Source organism: Rhinichthys klamathensis, unplaced genomic scaffold, assembly GCF_029890125.1.
Source record: "Rhinichthys klamathensis goyatoka isolate OS25496 unplaced genomic scaffold, OSU_Roscu_1.1 h1tg000123l_1, whole genome shotgun sequence".
In the NCBI taxonomy this organism is placed as follows: domain Eukaryota; kingdom Metazoa; phylum Chordata; class Actinopteri; order Cypriniformes; family Leuciscidae; genus Rhinichthys; species Rhinichthys klamathensis.
In genome coordinates, this window is record NW_026606660.1 from 7,784,756 (window position 1) to 7,804,757 (window position 20,002).

Genomic DNA, 20,002 nt, shown 5'->3' on the forward strand with positions numbered 1-20,002 from the left:
ATCATTACGGTTATATTTTAAGCCCGACCTGAACCCGAGGTCCGTTTCTCACAGTAAATATCTTTTCTTTTTTTTTTGCAATATGCTGTATTTTATGATTGCTTCCAACAATAATAAAAAAAAAAATAGGCTACATGTACAAACACCGTTTCACCGAGGCACAGCGGCCCCCTCATCAGTCAGCACAGAAGGAAAAAAAAAGAGAAAAAGCTCGGACTTACTTACGAAACTTTGATGTGGTTGAACAGGTGAAACCGTCACAAATTCCCCTGGAACTCAAACATTAAACTTCAAAACAAAGTTTGCGCAGTTGCACAACTATTTACACAAATATAATATCCTTCTCAGAACGAGTTATGAAGGAAGAGAACAGCATCGACAGTTAATGTTTTCAGCGCCGTCCTCTGATTGCGGTGTTGTGACCGAAATAGTGCGCGCGGGAGCACATGCGCAAAACAATGATATATGATAAAATAAAAATGATTCATATATCATTTTTCAAAACTGTTTTGCGCATGTGCTCCCGCACGCACTATTTCGGTCACAACACTGCAATCAGAGTAGGACTGTGCTGAAACTGCGCACGTAGGCTACTTTCTCTCTTGCTTACTCATATAATTACGATCACAGCAAGCAGCCAAGCACACAGCACGCAAACTAAATATATGTATAGCCTATATAGTTTTTCTAAGTTACAAACCCGAACCCGAGGCCATTCATTAAACATTAACCCGAACCCGACCCGAAACCCGTGAGCTTTTCGGGACCCGTCGGGGTCGGGTAGCAGACCTCTAATGCTGCCTATATCTTTCTAGTAACCCTGAAGACCTCGATTAGCTTGTTCATTTGTGTTTGATTAGGGTTGTATCTAACCTCTGCAGGAAAGTGGACCTTGAGGGCCAGAGTTTGAGAACCCCTTCTCTAGTGTGATGATTTGACCCCTGACCCTGTTTTCCCCTACAGTACGCTGTCTGACCGCGGTTGCCTACGGGAGTCTGTGGCACCAACGCAGATGGACCTGGGCGTGCAGCGAGGCCTGGAGGACAGTCTGGCTACTGAGGCGTATGAACGGAGGATCCGCCGTCTGGAGCAGGAAAAACTGGAGCTCAGTCGCAAACTACAAGGTGTCTGCACTCATGTCCTTAGCTTAGATTCTGCTGAAATAATCCCAGAGTTGTTAGTCTTTCTGGCTGACAGTCGTAATGTGTTCTGGTCCTCAGAGTCCACAAAAGCGGTTCAGGCTCTGCAGTACTCCAGCGTGGACGGGCCCGTTTCCTCCAACAAAGAGTTTGAGATCCGTGGACTGAAGGAGGAGATAGAAATGCTAAGGAAACAGATCGCAGGTAATGTCATATAAACATGAATCACACATATTTTGCTTGATGTGACTAAACTTTTTATGTTTATAGAGGTTTTACTAACAATTTTTTCAACATAAATTGCTGCTTTTTCTCATACCATCTCAGAAATACACAATGTTTTTAATGTCTCACATTGTTGTTTGTCTCTCTCCTCCCCCTTTCAGATACAGGACAGGTGGAGCAGAAGTTAGAACAGGCCAGTTCTGCCCGCAGGGATCTGGAAGACTCCTCCAAACACATCCGATCTCTAGAGAAACAGCTCAAGAGCATGAAGCAGGAAAGAGATGACCTGCAGAAGGTACAACTTCAACTGCAGCTTCACACAACTCTCTCTCTCTCTCTCCTTTTACCATCAGTTAAAGGGATACTTCACCTCTGGAAAGATGAATGTGTATTTAAAATGGGTCATTTATGTAGAAGAAATGTGAAATAATTTTTGAATTTGGAGCTTTCTAGACTGAGAAAAGCCAGAAAATGTATTTTTGGCTTATCTGGATGAAAGACAACAACTCCCAGAATGCACTTGCTTCGCTGCCCTAGGAGGCTACGCCTACCGGTAACAGAGCGCAGTAGTTAAACAACAAGTCTAGGTTACTAGTGAGTCTCCATGATGAGTCTGCCCGAAAATGTGTTTCGAGATCGGCCTAAATGTCCGGGTTTCGGCTTTTGCGTTCTACAGTCGCCATTCATCATGTTTACTGTGGTAAGCAGGACGAGACTGAGGGCCGCGGGAGGACGACGCGAGGCCGGTGGCGTGATTACCGATGAGCGACACCTGTGAGACGCATCGGTCTCGTATCTCTCACGGAGGAGCGGGAATTTTCTTAGCAATGTTAAAACGCACATCAACCGATCACTTGTTTAGCGTTCATGTAAACACTACATTCAGATTCACCAATCGGAATGAATTCAGTGAGATTGAAACAAAAGGTGTGCATGTAAACAATGAATGGCGACTGCAGAAAGCAAAAGCTGAATCCTGGACATCGATGGCCTGACATGTCCGGGAAAAAGAGGATGGTAACCCCTATTACTCAGCTTTCTCCAGAGAACAAGAGTCTGCTAGCTTAGCTTCCAAAAAAAGATGTCTGACACTATGTGTACATTCTGTGAGTGAGATCCCACCCTCTATGGGCAGGTTGGAAACATGCGGGACAGCCCCTACTCAGTGGCGTAGGCAGAAATTGTATTTTGGGTGGGCCAGTGAAAAAGTGAGTGGGCCTATAGTTTTTCCTAGAAAAAAAATGAATTAAATAATAATTAAACCTTAGAGTGTAGAATATATATATTTTTTATTATTATTAGCCTATTAAAACAGTTACACCTTTATTTCATGTTCTTAAATCATCATGTTCAACCAACAGAGCTCAATAAAGGCTGGACAAACCAGTATAGACTAAAGGCTAAAAGTAAAAGAAATTAAAATAATGAAAACTCTCAGCAGAGTACAGTTTGAAATAAATAACACACTCTGTTAAATAAACCATATACAATGCAATCAGCCTGGTGTGCCAAAAAAATAGCAACTCATTTAAACTAAACAATGTAGCCTATAAGGCATACAGCTATACACAACACACCACTAAGTTAAATCACTTCATGGGCAGAAATTAAGGCCCCTTGTTGTTTTCTTTCTACAAAACAAGATGCAAGCGCCTGGGTTTAGTGTTGAAAACAGAAATGATCTCATCATAGTCCAAAGAGTCACAGAGTTCTTTTTCAAAGGACAAAAGGCACAGGTTGTTGAGGCGGGTAGTACTCATGGATGCTCTGAGGTTAGTTTTTATCCTACCTGCAGTGGAGAACAGTCTCTCAACACTACAAGAAGTCATGGCAAGGGTGATGCTGACTTGAAGTAGTTTGTTGAGGTTTGGAAATATGTCAGGAGCACAAATGTCCAATACTTCCATGAGGGATGGAAATTCCAGGCCATTGGCTAATTTCCGACGCAGTTGCTCAATAAATACTGTTAGTTCAGCATCCTCAACCAATATATGAAAGTGATCACACGGGGCCCGCAGTGAATCCCTGTCTGCAAAAGTCTTAGACTGTGGGAGAAAAGTTGCTGCTGCCCTCATTATTCCATACTGATCCTGTTGGAAACGATTGTCCAGCTCTGTCAGCTGTCTGTCAAGGATGTCGTTCCATATGTGTCTTAGGTCATCATCATTTCTCACACTTGTTGCTTTCCCCAAACTAGTTGTGACCACTGATCCTGCAAGCCTTGGCGGGAGCTTTCTCACTCTGGTCCCAGATGTGATGTCCCAGCTTGTGATTTCATTTTTCTGCATCAACTCTTCTGTTAGTTTCATTACATGCTCAAAATCACACCCTGAATTGTCTCTAAACCGAGCAAAGCTGTCTTTTAGTCCCTCAATTAGGTCAATGCACTCAGAGACTGAAAATGTTGGGCTTTGTAAACCTTGTGTGGCAAAATCGCTCGTCTGAAATAATTTTCCAAATGTTACGAGTAAAAATAAGAACTTTTTTGTTTGTATTTGTTGCAGCAGGGACTGCGCCTCAACCTTCGACTGGCCGCTGCTTTCAGCATACTCCGCAAGCACTTCTAATATTACGTCGAGTAACGTCAGTACTTTGCTCACTGCTCCGGATTTGGAGCTCCAGCGCGTGTCTGTGGATCGCTCAAGTTCCAAGCGCGGGCGTCCCGGATGAAGCTCCTTTTGCGCTGCCACAAACTTTGCGTGTCTGCTGCTGCCTGTCATGAAACTGTGAAGATTGTTCAGTGTATCAAAAAATGTGCTCACGTGTCCAGACACCTTTGATGCTGCACAGAGTACCAGATTCAGTCGGTGAGAATTGCAGTGGACATACAACGCTTGAGGAAAAGTTCGTTTCAAAATCACATGCACACCTCCCTTGTTTCCTGACATAACAGAGGCTCCGTCGAAACTGAAGCCAACGCACAGAGATGGGTCAAGTTGCAGTGGTTCAATCACCTGTAGTATCTTTTCTGAAATACCTCTTGCGCTCAGGTCACTTGTGTCCATGAACCCGATTGCCTGTTCTTTTATTTTCCCTGCGTGAACATATCTCACACAAACAGCCACCAGTTCACGCTTTGACTCATCCTTATATTCATCTGCCATAAGAGCATAATAGGTGCCCGGTGTTTCACAGACTTCTGCTTTGATTTTACGCAACAGCAAGGAGGCTGCGGACTCCAGCAGGTCATTTTGTATATCTGGGCTCATCAAAGTTCCGTTTCTGGGCAGCTGCTCTAGAAGATTTCGGATCTGTGGATCATATTTGCACATGAATTTGAACAGTTCTATAAAGTTTCCTTTATTGAGAGCATCTTCATTTTCCCTGTGTCCACGTAGGGGGATGTCCTGCTTGGCACAAAACAGCACAATGTCTAAAACGACTTTTAGATGGTCCCGATTCCGTTCAATAAATGAATAGTCCACGGCATCACGGTTCATTTGATTTAACACATTTCCCCGGCCTGCAGTTTGGTTGGCCCTGTAGCCTTGAAACTTATCCAGTGAAACGGAGTGGGGCTTGCTCAGCTGGTGTTTTTCACATGCCTGTCGTAGGTGCTTCCAGTCCACAAACCCCTCTCTCGCAAATGGGCTGTCAGCCCCGCTGGGAAAATGTCTGCCCATTTTACAGAAAATCGCGTCCTTAATTACACTGTACTCCAACCAAGAAAACTGTCCATACCACTTTGACGAGAAGCTCCTTGATTTTCCATTCTTGACAGTGCAGGGAAATACCTTCAAATTGGGTTGTGAAGGTGGTTCGTCAATCGCACTTAGATCAGCGGGTAAACCCGCGTCAGGCTGACCGGGAGAGAGCACTGGCACTGCGGCCTGGGAGCAATCTGCGGCCGCCACCAGCACCTGACTAGCCTTCTTGTGGGTTAACGAGTCTGAAGAACTGGGCTGGGTGGACTCGGTAGATGAAGGCAGTGGCGTGTCTTCTTCCTCTACTCTTGCTTTTTTAAAATAGCACATTAAAGAAATTTGTTTAGCCATTATTGTGGCGAATGGCGATGTTAATAAATTGGCAAAAAAAAGCAGCTAGCCAGAGCCCGCCGGCGCCGCTCAAAGAGTTTTTTTTTATGTCAGAACCCCTTAGCAACCATAGCAACCAATAACGTTCCGGAGAGAGGCTTTTCAACAGTTCCATTTTATTCGGAAAACAAATTAAACACACACACACACCAGTCAACAATAAATCAGGTTTATATTAATATATTTTCTTAAATGCATTTGAATAATAAAAATAAACTAAAAATTTATTTTTATCAAAATTGTCTGGGCGGGCCAGTGAGTAATGTGGGCGGGCCAGTGCCGCCCTGGCCCATTACTGGCTACGCCCCTGCCCCTACTACTGGCTGTAGTCTTTAGCCTCTGGCCAAAAAATCCTCCGATGACGCAAAATAACGATTTTTGCGTCATCGGAGGATTTTTTCCAGACAAAAAATACATAAATCTCTCGTCTCAGGGGGATATGAGGGTGGAAAGCATGGTAATTCGAAAATACTACAGGTTTTCTACTAATACAAAGCTTAATGCTAAATCCTGAAGTATCCCTTTAACGTTAGTCATATGTACTTCGTTTTACCGTCTTTGCTATTGACATATCCGACCAAACTACAAACTTTCCAGTGATGTCTGTGAAAAGGGATGTGCGATCGACAAGCTTGCAAGACTGTACTGCTGCACGCTCAGTCCACTGCGCGTTTCGTTTATTGGCTCACGCACAGCAGCTATATAGGCATAAATATTTCATTTGTTTAACATGCCATTAATTCAATTCATCTCAGATATCTCCATTCTGCTCTATGTTTGCTCTGTTGTCGTTTTTTCTTTGTCATAAGCAGTACGGACTGTATTGGTTGTTGGTATCGGAGCATATTAAAGAGTACGAGTACACAAGCACAGTATCGCAGCGTCATTATAATCTCTAATTATAATGTATAATTAATACAATTATTAATAGTAATTCATTAATTAATTTTTTGTACAACTTTGTTTACTGTTTGGCTATAGGGCCTGCAGGACTCCTCAGAGAAGCTGAAAGCTCAGGGGAAGGAGCTGAAAGAGGCAGACAGCCAGAGGAAAATGGCCATGCAGGAGTTTGCCGAGTTGAGCGAGAGGGTGACAGAGCTGCGGTCACAGAAACAACGACTCTCCCGACAGCTTCGGGACAAAGAGGAGGAGATGGATTCCCTCAATCAGAAGGTGGAAGCGCTTCGGCTGGATGTGCGCAAAGCTGAGCGGGCCAAGAAAGAGGTTAGTGTGCAGGAGAACGGCTGATCTGAGGAGTCTGTTTTTTTACATGTGTAAACTCTGTGTGTGTGTGTGTAGATGGAGGCCCAGACTGAAGAGTGGTCTGCTGAAGCTCAGAAAGAGAAGAAGTTGAGGGAACGCAGTGAGCAGTACAGCAGACAACTGGAAGAAGAGCTGGAGGGAATGAAGGTTTGTGCACACAAACACACCTTTTCTCTGAAAATAAAGCTGTTACGGTGATTTTGCCACTGTTAAAGGGGGTTTTATGCACAATGCGACAAGCATGGAAAATTAAGAGTGCTATGTGATGTCTGTTGGCTTGCTTTTATTAACTCTTTCCCTGCCATTGACGGAAATCAAAAGACACATGAAGAAGTAGAAACAAGCGATATCATATGTAAGCAGATGCATATGTAAAATAATGCGATCATCAACATTAAACTTCATTCTGTAATATTAGATTTAACTAATATTTCATTTATATGCTATGTCACCCCAGGATGAGGTATATGTGCAACCCTGTTGATGGACTCGATCTACTCCATCTGTGTTTTGATCATCTTTCTGAATCCGATATGGATGTAGTCTTTGACCAAAAAAAAGCGTTTTTTCAGCTTTTTGCTCAAAATGTTGGTTTTTATTTATTTATTTATTTAAACTTAAATCCTAAATAAATAATTAAATTGATTATTAGTAAAATTATCAAGTCAGTTGGAAAGTGTGCAAAATATTAATTAATTAATTAATACAAAATAATATAGTGTTTGTTAATTACTTGTTATAATTAATTATGGAATTAGTTTTTTTTTCATAAATGTTAATACATTATTGTATTGTAGTTAATTATTTAATTAATTAATTAATTGTTTTATCTTAATTATTATTATAATTCATGAATGATTCCATTGATTTAATTAGTACATTATTTTATGTTGTGAGAAGGTTTTTATGCATATACATCACAAAACGTTCATTTGTCACATGCATTCATTTAATCTAGCTTAAATGGATCTGTATACATGTTTCTAATAATCTCCTTTTCTTCCCCTGTGTCGTGAAGCAGCAGAAGCAGGTGGGCCGTTCTCCAAGCGTTGGGTCCTCTGAGCAGAACCAGGAGCTCAGTAAATTACGAGCAGACCTGGAGAAGAAGAGTCTGTTCTATGAGGAAGAGCTGTCGCGCAGGGAACTACAACATGGCAACGAACTGAAGAACCTGAAGAAGGAGCTGCGGGAAGCAGAGGGACAGCAGCTCACCTTGAAGAAAGAGATCATGATGCTCAAAGACAAGCTTGAGAAGACCCGCAGAGAGGGGTACTGATCTTACTACAAGAGATTGTTAAACGCCGCAATGTATTATTCTACTTGATAAGTCTAAGGGCCAGAGAGGGTGGAAAATGGGGATTGTAAAACTAAATTACAATCATTTGTGGTGCAAGAAACCTTGACTAACATTGTAAGTGGTCTTAAGGGGTAAAAAATGAAATATAGTGTAGATCATGACCTCTTTAAAATAAGCTATGGAGTTTGGCTTGTGTTAGTATGTTGGCAGTGTGTGTTGGATGCGGAGTAACCCTGTTGCTCAATAAATCATTTCACCCTCACAGTCAGAGCGAACGAGAGGAGTTTGAGACCGAGTACAAACAGAAGTACGAGAGAGAGAGAGAGCGAGTGCTGCTGTCAGAGGAGAACAAGAAACTTTCCAGTGAACTTGACAAGGTGAACATTCACACACTCCTAGGGCTGTCACGATAACTGAGTGTCAACATGAAATTGAGGACTTCAGCCTATTTACTTAATGCACTGATGCAGGTTATTTCAAAGAAAAAATGTTTTTATAATCGTTCTTAACTCTGAAATAACTTGCTCTTGACTCTGAAATGACTTTGCTTTTCCATTGATGTCCCTTTGGCACCGCGGGTAATTGCATAATGTTAACCAATATCCAAATATCTATTTAGGCATTGGTTTAGGAAAGTCATATTGAGTGCAGCAGGGATGACTTTTTTTTTTTTTTTTTTACTTCCTGGAAGTTAGCATCGCCCTGATTCCCTTGACGAAAAGACAATCATTTTTTTCCATTGGCTTTTGGATTATTGCAGAGAATAAGCTCTGTGACTAACAAAAGTTTATGATTTTACATGTGTTGTTCAAGATAATTAGCACAAATGAACACTACTTTAATGAAATGTTGAGCCTAAAACAATCGTCAGAGATAAAAAAAAAGCTAAAGCCAGGCTATAAGCAAACTACACCACGATCACATGACTTTAACGTCACCACCAATCTTTATTTTAGTCCTACAACTTGTAAAGTTTGAGTTAGATTAGTTTGCAAGAGTGTGAGTATAAACAACGATGCTGTAAAAGCGAACTAAATGGGTTTTCCTGGTCGACGTGATGACGTTAAATGTTCCCGACTGTCCCATTTAGCCACATTTAAGCACCACCTTTTCAATACAAATAAAAGCTTAAAAACTCATGAGCAGGGCATTTATTTTATGTCGTAGAATAAAACGTGAACATATCTTGAACTTGTGTTAACCACAGACCTCATTTCAGGCATTTAACCAAACACCCATTCAAAGAAACCATTGACTTCAGGATGATAGAGCCAGAAGTGCAAATAGAAGTGCGATACAATCAGGTCTTGACACCTAATCATTTTCTCAAAAAACGTCACAATATAGAAGTAAAATCAATCGCAAACTGCATTTTTACATTTGCTTAAATTATATCTCACAATATTACACCAACTGAATTATTTCAGTGCCACTTTTTTTTTTAGAGGGTGGTGAATATTGACATCTTAAAAAGGTTGTTCACCCAAAATGAGAATTCTGTCATTAATTACTCCACCCTAACTCGCAGGACGTTTGAGGTTCATCAAGAACCAATGGGGTTTGTTCTTGTGCGTCCAGCAGGTTTCGGTTCTTTTTATGTTTGCTGATCTATGTTTTTTATAGGAATAAAAGCTTAAATTCAATCTATTCATCATATAAAGCGATTGTGTCTCTTCTGAGTTGAAAATGTGTCTCTTCATTTTGACTAAACCGCTTAATTCATATGGATTAGTTTTACGGTCTCTTTATGAACTTTTTGAAGCGTCAAAGTGGTAGTTGTGTAGCTGTCAATGGAGGGACAGAAGCTCTCAGATTTCATCAAAAAGATCTTCATTTGTGTATTGAAGATGAACGAAAGTTTTACAGGTTTGGAGCGACATGAGGGTTGAGTAATTAATGACAGAATTTTCATTTTTGGGAGAACTAACCCTTTAAGTCTTCTCGAATGACAGTCGACTGTGTTTGTCATGTTTATTGTTTTACAGTATTTTAGACATGCCTTAGATTCAAGTTAAACTGTTGGTGTGCAAACAATTTTAGCTACTTCATAAACTGTTTCATCTATTACGATTTGAAAAATTTGTGGCATACCAGTATTTTTAGGCTTGAATACTATGACACTACTGTGGCTCCAGGATGCTGTGCAACACTAACACATCAGCCCACAATCCTGAAACCACAACCTCCAACTCTCATATTACTGAAGTCAAAGATTCCTCTTCACTTTTGATTTGGTCTTTACGCTGAAGATGACAGGAGGCTTCGCTTCTTAGTGGTCAGAGTTGATGCTCTTTTGTTAAAACCATTCATTCATTCTTGGTACCGTTTCTGAGCGCTTCAAATGGAGTGTAAAGCACACAGAGTGGTTAAAAGACAGCCTTCCATGTGCGTGTGGCGGTTCGTGCTGCTCTCAGTGAGGCTGACGGCAACAAAAAAACACACGCAAGAGATGTTTAGAGAAGAACCCTTGGAGGGCAGCACTCAGTTGTGAAAGAAAGAAAACATGCCGTTGCCATTTGCGGACTGAGTCTTTCCATTGAGTGTGTTGAGCTGAAGATATGGTCCACCATGCCAATGTTTTACTGGGAAGTCAGTCAGCATCCTCCCCCCTGTGTAAGCACAGGGAAATATGCTGATCAACAGACAGGAATCTGGAACGGTTATCCCGAGGACCACTGCGAGGGTTCAGCACTCCGGTCAGAGCGCGGTGTTAAATGAAAATGTTGAATAATGCAAGTGTAATTACGGGGTGGTCAACCTCACCAGCTCTTGCTTAAGATAGAGAGCGCATCTAAATCAGAGTTGACTGGATAAATGTGTACTAGCAGACATGTTTACTGCGAAGTCAACTGAGGCATTGCAGACGGAGGGGGTCATGTTTATTCATGAGCGTTTCGTGGTTCTTAGTGGTTTAGGGGTGGAAATGTAGAGGGTATTAGAGGGACACGGGTGGCTTTGCATGGTGGTCCATCCTGCAGGCTCTGATTCTCTGGTCCGTTTAAATACATCTGCCCCTTCAAATTGCCGTATTGGTTTGTGATTTCCTGAAATGATGATGGCATGTTTTCGGGCCTGTTGTGTTAATTGGGTTGTGCAGGAGTAAAACCCTCAAATGAGGATTATTTTCTGTTCACTGAAATTAAATATATAGCTGGGTTAGGGATGTGCTAAACTACATTTTCAGAATCAAGTCTGTGGGTTGACTGAATGACTGTTTGTTCATGAGAAAATACTGTATAATCGTATCTGTTCTTGCGTTCAAAAACATAATTGGGGTCGGTAAAGGTTTATGCTTTTGAAAGAGGTCTTTTATGCTCACCAAAGCTGCATTAATTTGATCAAAAACAGAAAAACAATAATATTGTGAAATGTTATTGCAATGTACATTTCTATTTTAGCAACTTAATAACTTTGTTTTAATATATTTCATTTATTCCTGTGTTGCAACGCTCAATTTTCTGCATCATTACTCCAGTCTTCAGTCACATGATCTTTCAGAAATCATTCTTCTTATGATCATTGTTGAAAACAGTTGTGCTGCTTAATATTTTTGCATAAACCGTGATACATTTTTTTATCAGAATTCTTTTACGAATAGAAAGTGCAAAAGAAAAAACAGCATTTATTTGAAATGGAAATCTTTTGTAACATTATACATGTGTTTACTGTCACTTTTGATCAATGTAATGCGTCCTTGCTAAATAAAAGTTTTAATTTAAAAAAACTTTTGAATCTGTAGTGTGTTCAATAACATCTTTTATTGTGTGTGTAGACGATGTCCTCGTTTGAGAAGTTGAGCAGCAGTAACAAACAGCTGGAGGAGGAAATGAGAGAACTGGCTGATAAGAAAGAGAGTGTGGCCCACTGGGAGGCCCAGATCACAGAAATCATTCAATGGTGAGAAACACACATGCTTTTACCTTACTGTTTAATCACCTTTTAATCTGGAATCAGTGCTCTTAGATTTTAATCTGATGGATCTGATCTATGGAAGCATATGGGTAGCAATATTCAATTTGAAATGTAAAATGCAAAATGACAATGCAATATGTAAAATGGCATTGCATTCTGTATTTAAATTTACATTTTACATTACCATTCTAGCAACGTTTGGTGCAAAATGTAAATGAAATTACATAATTTACATTTGCCATTTCATACACTAGTTTTAATATGCATATTGAAACGCTTTATAAGTTGCAAAATGAAAATGCATTACAGAAATGATTAGATATGTGTAGCATGTTCAAGCAAAAACTGTGGCAAAATGATCATTCAAATGTTATTTTTCTTAATTGCATTTACTCTCACAGTCAAGACACTTGCGATTGCTTTTTTATGAAATGTCCCGCAATGAATGTAGCAAAATTCAATGTGCACATTGAAAATGCATTCCGAGCCGGGCACGCCCCCTCCTGCCCTGTCAATCACTGCATCAAGGCGGGGCTTAAGTTGTGTTGTTTGTCTCTATGGCACTCCGAGAAGCTGCACAAGCAATAGAGAAAGTGCAAATGCTGCCCCTGCAAATGCTTAAGCATGACGCCTCTGGATCGAAGTGGTGGGACACGGGGTAAGTTGGCAGAAAGAGAAGAGACAAGGGGTCGGTAGTGTGACTGCAGCCGCAGGTAAAGCCGGGTGTCACCCCGTTTTTTTGTTTTGTTTTTTTTTGGCCAAAACGAGCACTTTTCGTACATACGCTCTACGGTCACGTAAGAGTGTGATCGTCAAATACACTCCAGTCCAGACCCCGAGTGAAAGTTGGCAACCCTAGGTCTAGCCGTTTGAAGACCGTCGACCGACACCCTTGTCTCTTCTCTTTCTGCCAACTTACCCCGTGTTCTACCACTTCGATCCGGAGGCGTCATGCTTAAGCTGGACGATGGCCTTTCTGAAGGGGCAGCATTTGCACTTTGTCGCTCTATTGCTTGTGCAGCTTCTCGGAGAAGCTGTGGAACAACTGACTTGTCCATGTTGCCTCACTTGAACCTTCTTGACCCTCTGCGTAATACCCCCGACCAGTGCCATAGAGACAAACAACACAACTTAAGCCCCGCCTTGATGCAGTGATTGACAGGGCAGGAGGGGGCGTGCCCGGCTCGGAATGCATTTTCAATGTGCACATTGAATTTTGCTACATTCATTGCGGGACATTTCATGAAAATGCAATCGCAAGTGTCTTGACTGTGAGTGTAAATGCAATTAAGAAAAATAACATTTGAATGATCGTTTTGCCACAGTTTTTGCTTGAACATGCTACACATATCTAATCATTTCTGTAATGCATTTTCATTTTAATTTTGCAACTTATAAAGCGTTTCAATAATGCATAATAAAACTAGTGTATGAAATGGCAAATGTAAATTATGTAATTTCATTTTCATTTTGCACCAAACTTGCTAGAATGGTAATGTAAAATGTAAATGTAAATACAGAATGCAATGCCATTTTACATATTGCATTGTCATTTTGCATATTACATTTCAAATTGAATATTGCCTACCCATATGCTTCCATACTGATCATGCTTAGATAACTGAAAATTAAAATCTAATTAAATAAATAAAAGCCATTTAGTCAGTTCCACTGTTAGTGTAGTTACTTCATGTTGTCTTTGCTGTGCATTGCAGGTCACTATGTAGTCTGCTGAGGTGCTAAACACACAAACTCATTACTAGAAGGGCCTAGAATTCACCACAAGACATGGGCGTTTTTTTGCCCTCAAACGATGGTACATTTTTGACCCTGTTGTAGGCCAACCAAACCCTGAACTTTAAGGAGCAAATATACACTGCCTGGCCAACATAAAAGCCACTGTCTGGAATTAGATAGGCAAATGTCTATGATTGGATCATTGTTGCAGTGATTATTATGTTTCTAGCTTGTTATATGTTTGGCAACAGTTCTTCTAACCCTAATTGATGGAGAGTGTAGCTTTTCATTTCTTAAGCAACCATGTAGGAGGAAGACACATCATGGCCATATTCCAGGATGACAATGACAAGATTCATCAGACTCAAATTGTGAAAGAATGAAGAATAATTTTCACACATGAATCAGCACCTCTGAGTTCAGACCTTAAATTCATTGAAAGTTATTGTGATGTGCTGGAGGAGACTTTACAGAGCGCTGGACTCTTGCATTCTCAAGACAAGATCTTGACCAAAAATGTATGCACCTCTTGATGGAGATACATGTTGAGATGTTATTTCCATTAAGAGGTGCATACATTTTTGGTCAAGATCTTGTACATGGTTGTTTAAGGAATGAAAAGCTACACTCTCCATCAATTGGGATTAGAAGAACTGTTGCCAAACATATAACATGCTAGAAACATAATAATCACTGCAACAATGATCCAACCATAGACTCTTATGGATTTGCCTTTTTTTAATCCAAACAGCAACTTATTTTTTGGCTGGGCAGTGTATATTATAATTTCTTTATAACATCATCTTTTTTATGAAAATCCCCCAACAAGCTTTTTTTTTCTTTTAATTAGCTCTTATTAGCTATTTTCCAGACATTGTATCCCCAAGAGTAGCTATTTCAAACATACACAATCAGTTTGCATTTCCAAAACAAATTGACCAAAACAAAAAGAAATTGCAGCACCATCAGTTCATTTGGCAGTATATACAAATCTAGACCTGGGACCCAAGGTGCTGGAGTGCAGGAATGATCTGAAAAGAGTGGGGTGGGGACATATTATTAACCTTAGCAGCTTGACTAATGAATATTAATTATGTGACATAACATTTGCCCATTGCTTGAAAGCTTAAAATCACGACTGCTGGAAATTCTTAAATGTAATACAAATTTCTCAAAAAGTGAAATAATGGTTATTAAGCTGGCTACTCCTCTCAATGTTTATTCACTTCTGCTTCTTTGGCACCAAACCCTTGGTATTTGCGTGGCCGTGGAGCCATCTTGTGTTCATGTTTGGTAATTGCGGTTCTGAACATCTGTTTTTCTCTCTCAGGGTCAGTGATGAGAAAGATGCTCGAGGATATCTGCAGGCTTTGGCTACTAAGATGACAGAAGAACTGGAAGGCCTGAGGAACACCAGTCTGGGTGCACGTGCTACTGTAAGAGAACTAAACTTTGATCTTGACTGTTAACTTAGTGCTTAGTTTTAATAATAAAGTTTATTCTAAACAGTGACCTTTTCAAAATTTAAAGGATTTCAATGGCACCCAATCGTACTGCATTGAGACCCAGTAGATGTTTAATTCTCTTTTCTTCTGGTTTTCCAGGACATGCCATGGAAGATTAGACGTTTTGCTAAGCTGGACATGTCTGCCCGTCTGGAGCTGCAGTCTGCAGTGGATGCCGAGATTAGAGCCAAACAAACCATCCAGGATGAGCTCAACAAAGTCAAGGCGTCCAGTATGGCCACTGAGTGGTAAAACACACATCTCTCCTTTAAAGCTTGCAGTAGGACGTACCTGTCGGTACATCAGGAAATTAATTGATAGGTATTAACAAAGACTTTAGATATACAAAGACGGTGCACTCATATTACTATGAATGGGAGAAATTTCAATGCGCAATATGGCGGAATAAATCCCACCTTCTAAGAAAAAGAGCCAATTGGTAAAGTTATTGCGTCACTGCAGCTGCCATTAGAAGCTCAGGTTGCTATAAAAACAGTCAATGTTCTGAGATGTGTGCTTATCAGGGCTCTACAGTGCGATCATTTTGCTCGCATATGCCCCTAAAAATCGATACGTGCGAAGGGGGAAAATGATTTACCAGCACAATGTGCGAGTAACTACAACCTACCATAATCGAAAACGAGATGATAACTAAATAAAAACTAGTTTTGAATGACAAAAACTATGACGAAAATCTATTGACATTTTTGTCAACGAATAAAAACTAGACAAAAATGTTAGATACTGACGATTTGGGAAGCGATCCAGTCAGAACTTGTGTCTTACGTTTCTGGTAGATGCGCACATTTGTACTGTAACGTGCTGATCTACCCAGCGGCACACGGGTTGACATGCGCTGCATCTCATAAAACGTTAAAAAATGTAAACGTCTGGGAGAATTAGTAGAGCAGACATATAGATCTGAATAAGAGTGACGACGCAAAAAAAAAGAGCTGTATTCGGTTGTCTGTGCGCACACACACCCGACCCACGACAGCACGCGAGGACTGAACTGAGCTCTCTTTCGTGTCTGAATGGACAAATACTATTGTGTCGAAATGTCCGTTTTGGAGAGTATTCATGTAAACTCTGTCGGTTATGTCTTAAACAGTTGAGAGTGTATCGGATGTGCATCAGTGCAATTGGATCCGCATGTCATTGGACATGATCCGATGTCTTAAAGTGACAGTGGGTAATAAACCTAATGCGGTCTGTGTCATCAAGCAACAAAAGAAAAAGAGAATAACATTCACTGCTCGTTAATTCTGAATTAATGCATTACAATTGAACTAAACCCATTATATTTTAGTCATCTGAATTGTTTTAGTTTTAGTCTACAAAATACAATAAGATTTTAGTCGACTAAATCTACTGTAGATACTATTACATACTAGTACCAGTAAATACTAACACTCATTTAAGCTAGTATCTCCTCCATGTTGTGTAAAGATGCAGATGTCCAGGTGTGCCAGCGTGCTCCAGCCTCCTCCTGAGAGCAACCCATTCCCCTTATTCTGTTTTATAAAGTGATTGTAAAGTGTGATTTATACTTCTTCATCAAATCGACGGTTTCACACCATAGTTGAACACAAAGAGAAGGAGCACACACGTAGTGTAGGCTACATATATAATAAATAGTTTGTTAAACTCTGTTACTTGAAAAATTTTCACTGCGCTCCAAAATTTCTTTGTGTGCTCCTACATTTTTTCATTTAGGAGCACATGTGCTCCTTGGGAAAAACCTTAGCGTAGAACCCTGCTTATGACTGCTATTGGCTGCTCCAGCATGACAAATTATTTTTTTTGTCATGATTTGAGCATTTAGAAACAATATATATATACACAAAAAAAAAAAATATATATATATATATATATATATATATATATATCAGTGGCGGGCCGTGCATTTCACACCTAGCCCTTCAGTGGTGTCCTACCTGAATTAATAACTTTTAATAGTGTAGCAGCACACAGACTCTTTATAATTGTTGTGAAATTGCTGTTTTTATTTCACACCGGCAGTTATAGGGTTAATGCGGTGAGTTCGGAAAAGACGGGGTAGAGAGAAACGAACGAGTGAGTTCAGCTTGTGCGTTAGTGTACAGTGGTTCTTGCGTTCCGATTATAAGTTCAGAAACGGAGACTCCCTTGTCTTGTCCTCCAAGGGTTGCAATAGTCCCTTGTCAGACATTACAATAGTATGAATGTTTTAAAAAAAAAAAAAGACATTTTGATAATAAATTTATAAGAAAAACTAAGAAAAAAATCATATTTACCATGGAAAAAACAGGGGGCTAAAAAGCATTATACACACCAAACCTACTGATTACTGATCCATCCTAATTTCTTTCCTCAAAAAGACTTCAAATACTTGGTTGTACAGGTTATCTGTGCGTTTGAGTCCCAACAACCTTATCTATCACAATCGAGGCTAATGTTGAAAGTCAAGTCTGTTTCGTCGTATTTCTGGCATACTGTAAGTTTTAATTCGCTTTAGTGCTGAGAATGTCCGGTCGACAGAAACAGTGGACACAGGGACAGTCACCGCAAAACATGACGATGTGTACAGCTGACCCATGCTCTCACACAGATTTTTGGACGAAATCAATGAGATCAGCAGGACTTTTGCCTTCAAAATCAGTCATGACATACATTACATTACAGTCAGTCAGTCAGTTAGTTCTGTTTTTACCCGGGACAGATCGAATAGTGTTCCGTGACTGAAATCGAAATCTGATTGGCTGATTAAATCTGACTGATTGGTTAAAGCAACAGTTTCATTGCCATTCATTTAAGCTACAGGCGCCCGCACTGTCGATTCTGAAGGCCTCAAGGCAGATTTCTTTGGCCATGGCAACACATGACGGCAGAAATATAATTGGATAAAAGCTCTAACATAAACATACACTACTGGAAGCAGCGCAACCAAGAGAAAAGCTATGAAATTAAGAGAAGGGCCTATTGGGAATAATGTAATACTCATTCATGGAAAAAATATATTAAAATGCAAGTCAGTGATTCTGATAGTGTTTAGGCCACCAGAGATGGCCTTGCTGGCCCTGACGGCCCACCACTGATATATATATATATATATATATATATATATATATAGTTCCCTAGATTTTCTTTCTTTTTTAATATCTGTTGCACTCGGATGTACATCACAATACAGAAAAAAATCAGTTGATTCTTCTGTTTCATTGTCTTTAATGAAATTAAAGACATTGACTTTAATAATTCAGTAAAAAGTTAATTGACCAGTGGCCAGCATTGATAATTTAAAAATGGCCATATATTGGTAAATTAATCATGTTATGGTCATTAAATTGTGTCTGTTTCTGTTCTGCACAGTAAGCTAGACGAGTTGGAAAAGAAGAACGAGGACCTGCAGGCAGAGATCCAGAGGCTGAAACTGGAAACTGAGAATCTGCGATTGTCTAAAGGTAAAAGCCTGATCATTTGAAATCAATCAGGCAAAATTTCTTGATATTTTTGATGGTGTATATGTTTGTATGGGACATTAAAGTCATGGTATGTGTTTTAGGGGTCAAGCACCAAGACTCCCAGAATTCCTTCCTGGCCTTCCTCAATGCTCCGACCTCCGCCCTGGATCAGTTTGATGTAGGTGTTTTGAAACCGTGGCATGTGGCTTCATTTTAGAATGAAATTGCAGCATTTTTGACTTTATAACATGAATTCATTCTGTCTGCTTTTTCATTTGTAAATCAGAAAATAATGATTTATTTGATATTTATGTTTTCTCTTATATTCTCTGTCTTTACATGGTTTACTGTGGATTAAATAACTGGCTGAAATACGTTCTCGATTATTACTTCTGGGCTTTTGAGACCGTAATTCTAAAATGAAGTAAATGTGCAAATCCCTTTGTCCGTGTTTATATATTGTTTGCTCTCTTTTTCTTTATTTCTCTCGTTCTATCTGTCTGTTTTTTTCTGTGATGAAGTGCTCCACTGCCTGTGGGCCATCAGGCAAAGGCAGACGTGTAAGCTCCTTTTGTTGTGTTTGGTGCAGTGGTTCATCTCTGTTGGTTTGATTGCGTGACTTTGATGCATGTCTGCGGTCTGCTACTGCATGGCAGAAGCGACATATCCACACTTCCCAGAGGGTCTTTCGTGTGCACATGCTTATCTGTCACATTCAGGGTCAATTCCACCTCAGTTCTTCTTCACCATGAGCATTTGGACTGCAAACTGACACTTTCTGTAGCTAATACATACTGTATGAAAACATTTTATTCCATTCATCTTGCAATACCAATTGAGGTTTGGATGACTCAACTTCTAACTCGCTTTTGCATATAATTGCTTTTTCTAAACTACTGTGAAGCTTGTTGTGAAACAGACATGAGGTGTTTGCGTTTCAGATTTCTCTACATTCTCGGTTCTTGTTCCTGTCAAGCATCATTGACGTGTTGTCTGGGTCTTGTTCGAGTCTGTCCTGTCAAAATGCTGCTAATGTGCATGATGTCTTTTCAAAGAGTCAGTTGTTATGTTTAGCAGGCATGTCGTGGGTCTAAATGCATTATGCTTTCCATCTGCTGCTCATAGTTCATAGTACAGCTGGATCGGTTGTCTAAATGTTTCCTTTCTCTAACCTTCTCAATAGATTGATTCCATCGATAACTTCAGCCTGTCCAACACACCATCCCGGGAGGAAGATGGAAGATCCCAGGTCACGTCACACTCTCACTCGCCCTCAACTACCAGCGATTTGCAGGAGTCTCAAGAGGTGACTTCACAATGTCTGACCCCTTTAGCAACACTAAAACTCAGAAACTTAGTCCATTTAACTGCCATTTTGGATGAAACTTAACACAGAGCTTGTTGCAGTGTATTCAGGGATTGCCTTATCCAATACAGACACATAAGA

General features: G+C 40.1%; 1 protein-coding gene across 8 annotated transcripts in view; it reads left to right on the forward strand.

Moving 5' to 3' along the window:
• The window catches only part of cdc42bpaa (CDC42 binding protein kinase alpha (DMPK-like) a), a 96,540-nt gene that overhangs the window by 58,746 nt on the left and 17,792 nt on the right, over nt 1–20,002 (forward strand). For 4 of the 8 annotated variants that reach the window (XM_056256058.1, XM_056256057.1, XM_056256053.1 and 1 more), the window contains exons 10-23: nt 964–1,124; nt 1,221–1,343; nt 1,526–1,659; nt 6,380–6,622; nt 6,698–6,808; nt 7,683–7,930; nt 8,224–8,335; nt 11,731–11,855; nt 14,938–15,043; nt 15,212–15,360; nt 18,464–18,555; nt 18,657–18,733; nt 19,077–19,115; nt 19,739–19,861. In XM_056256058.1, the coding sequence (XP_056112033.1) occupies nt 964–1,124; nt 1,221–1,343; nt 1,526–1,659; nt 6,380–6,622; nt 6,698–6,808; nt 7,683–7,930; nt 8,224–8,335; nt 11,731–11,855; nt 14,938–15,043; nt 15,212–15,360; nt 18,464–18,555; nt 18,657–18,733; nt 19,077–19,115; nt 19,739–19,861 (1,843 nt within the window). Of the gene's footprint in view, nt 1–963; nt 1,125–1,220; nt 1,344–1,525; nt 1,660–6,379; nt 6,623–6,697; nt 6,809–7,679; nt 7,931–8,223; nt 8,336–11,730; nt 11,856–14,937; nt 15,044–15,211; nt 15,361–18,463; nt 18,556–18,656; nt 18,734–19,076; nt 19,116–19,738; nt 19,862–20,002 lie in introns of all 8 variants that reach the window. The other 4 variants (XM_056256056.1, XM_056256052.1, XM_056256051.1 and 1 more) reach the window with 2 other exon arrangements.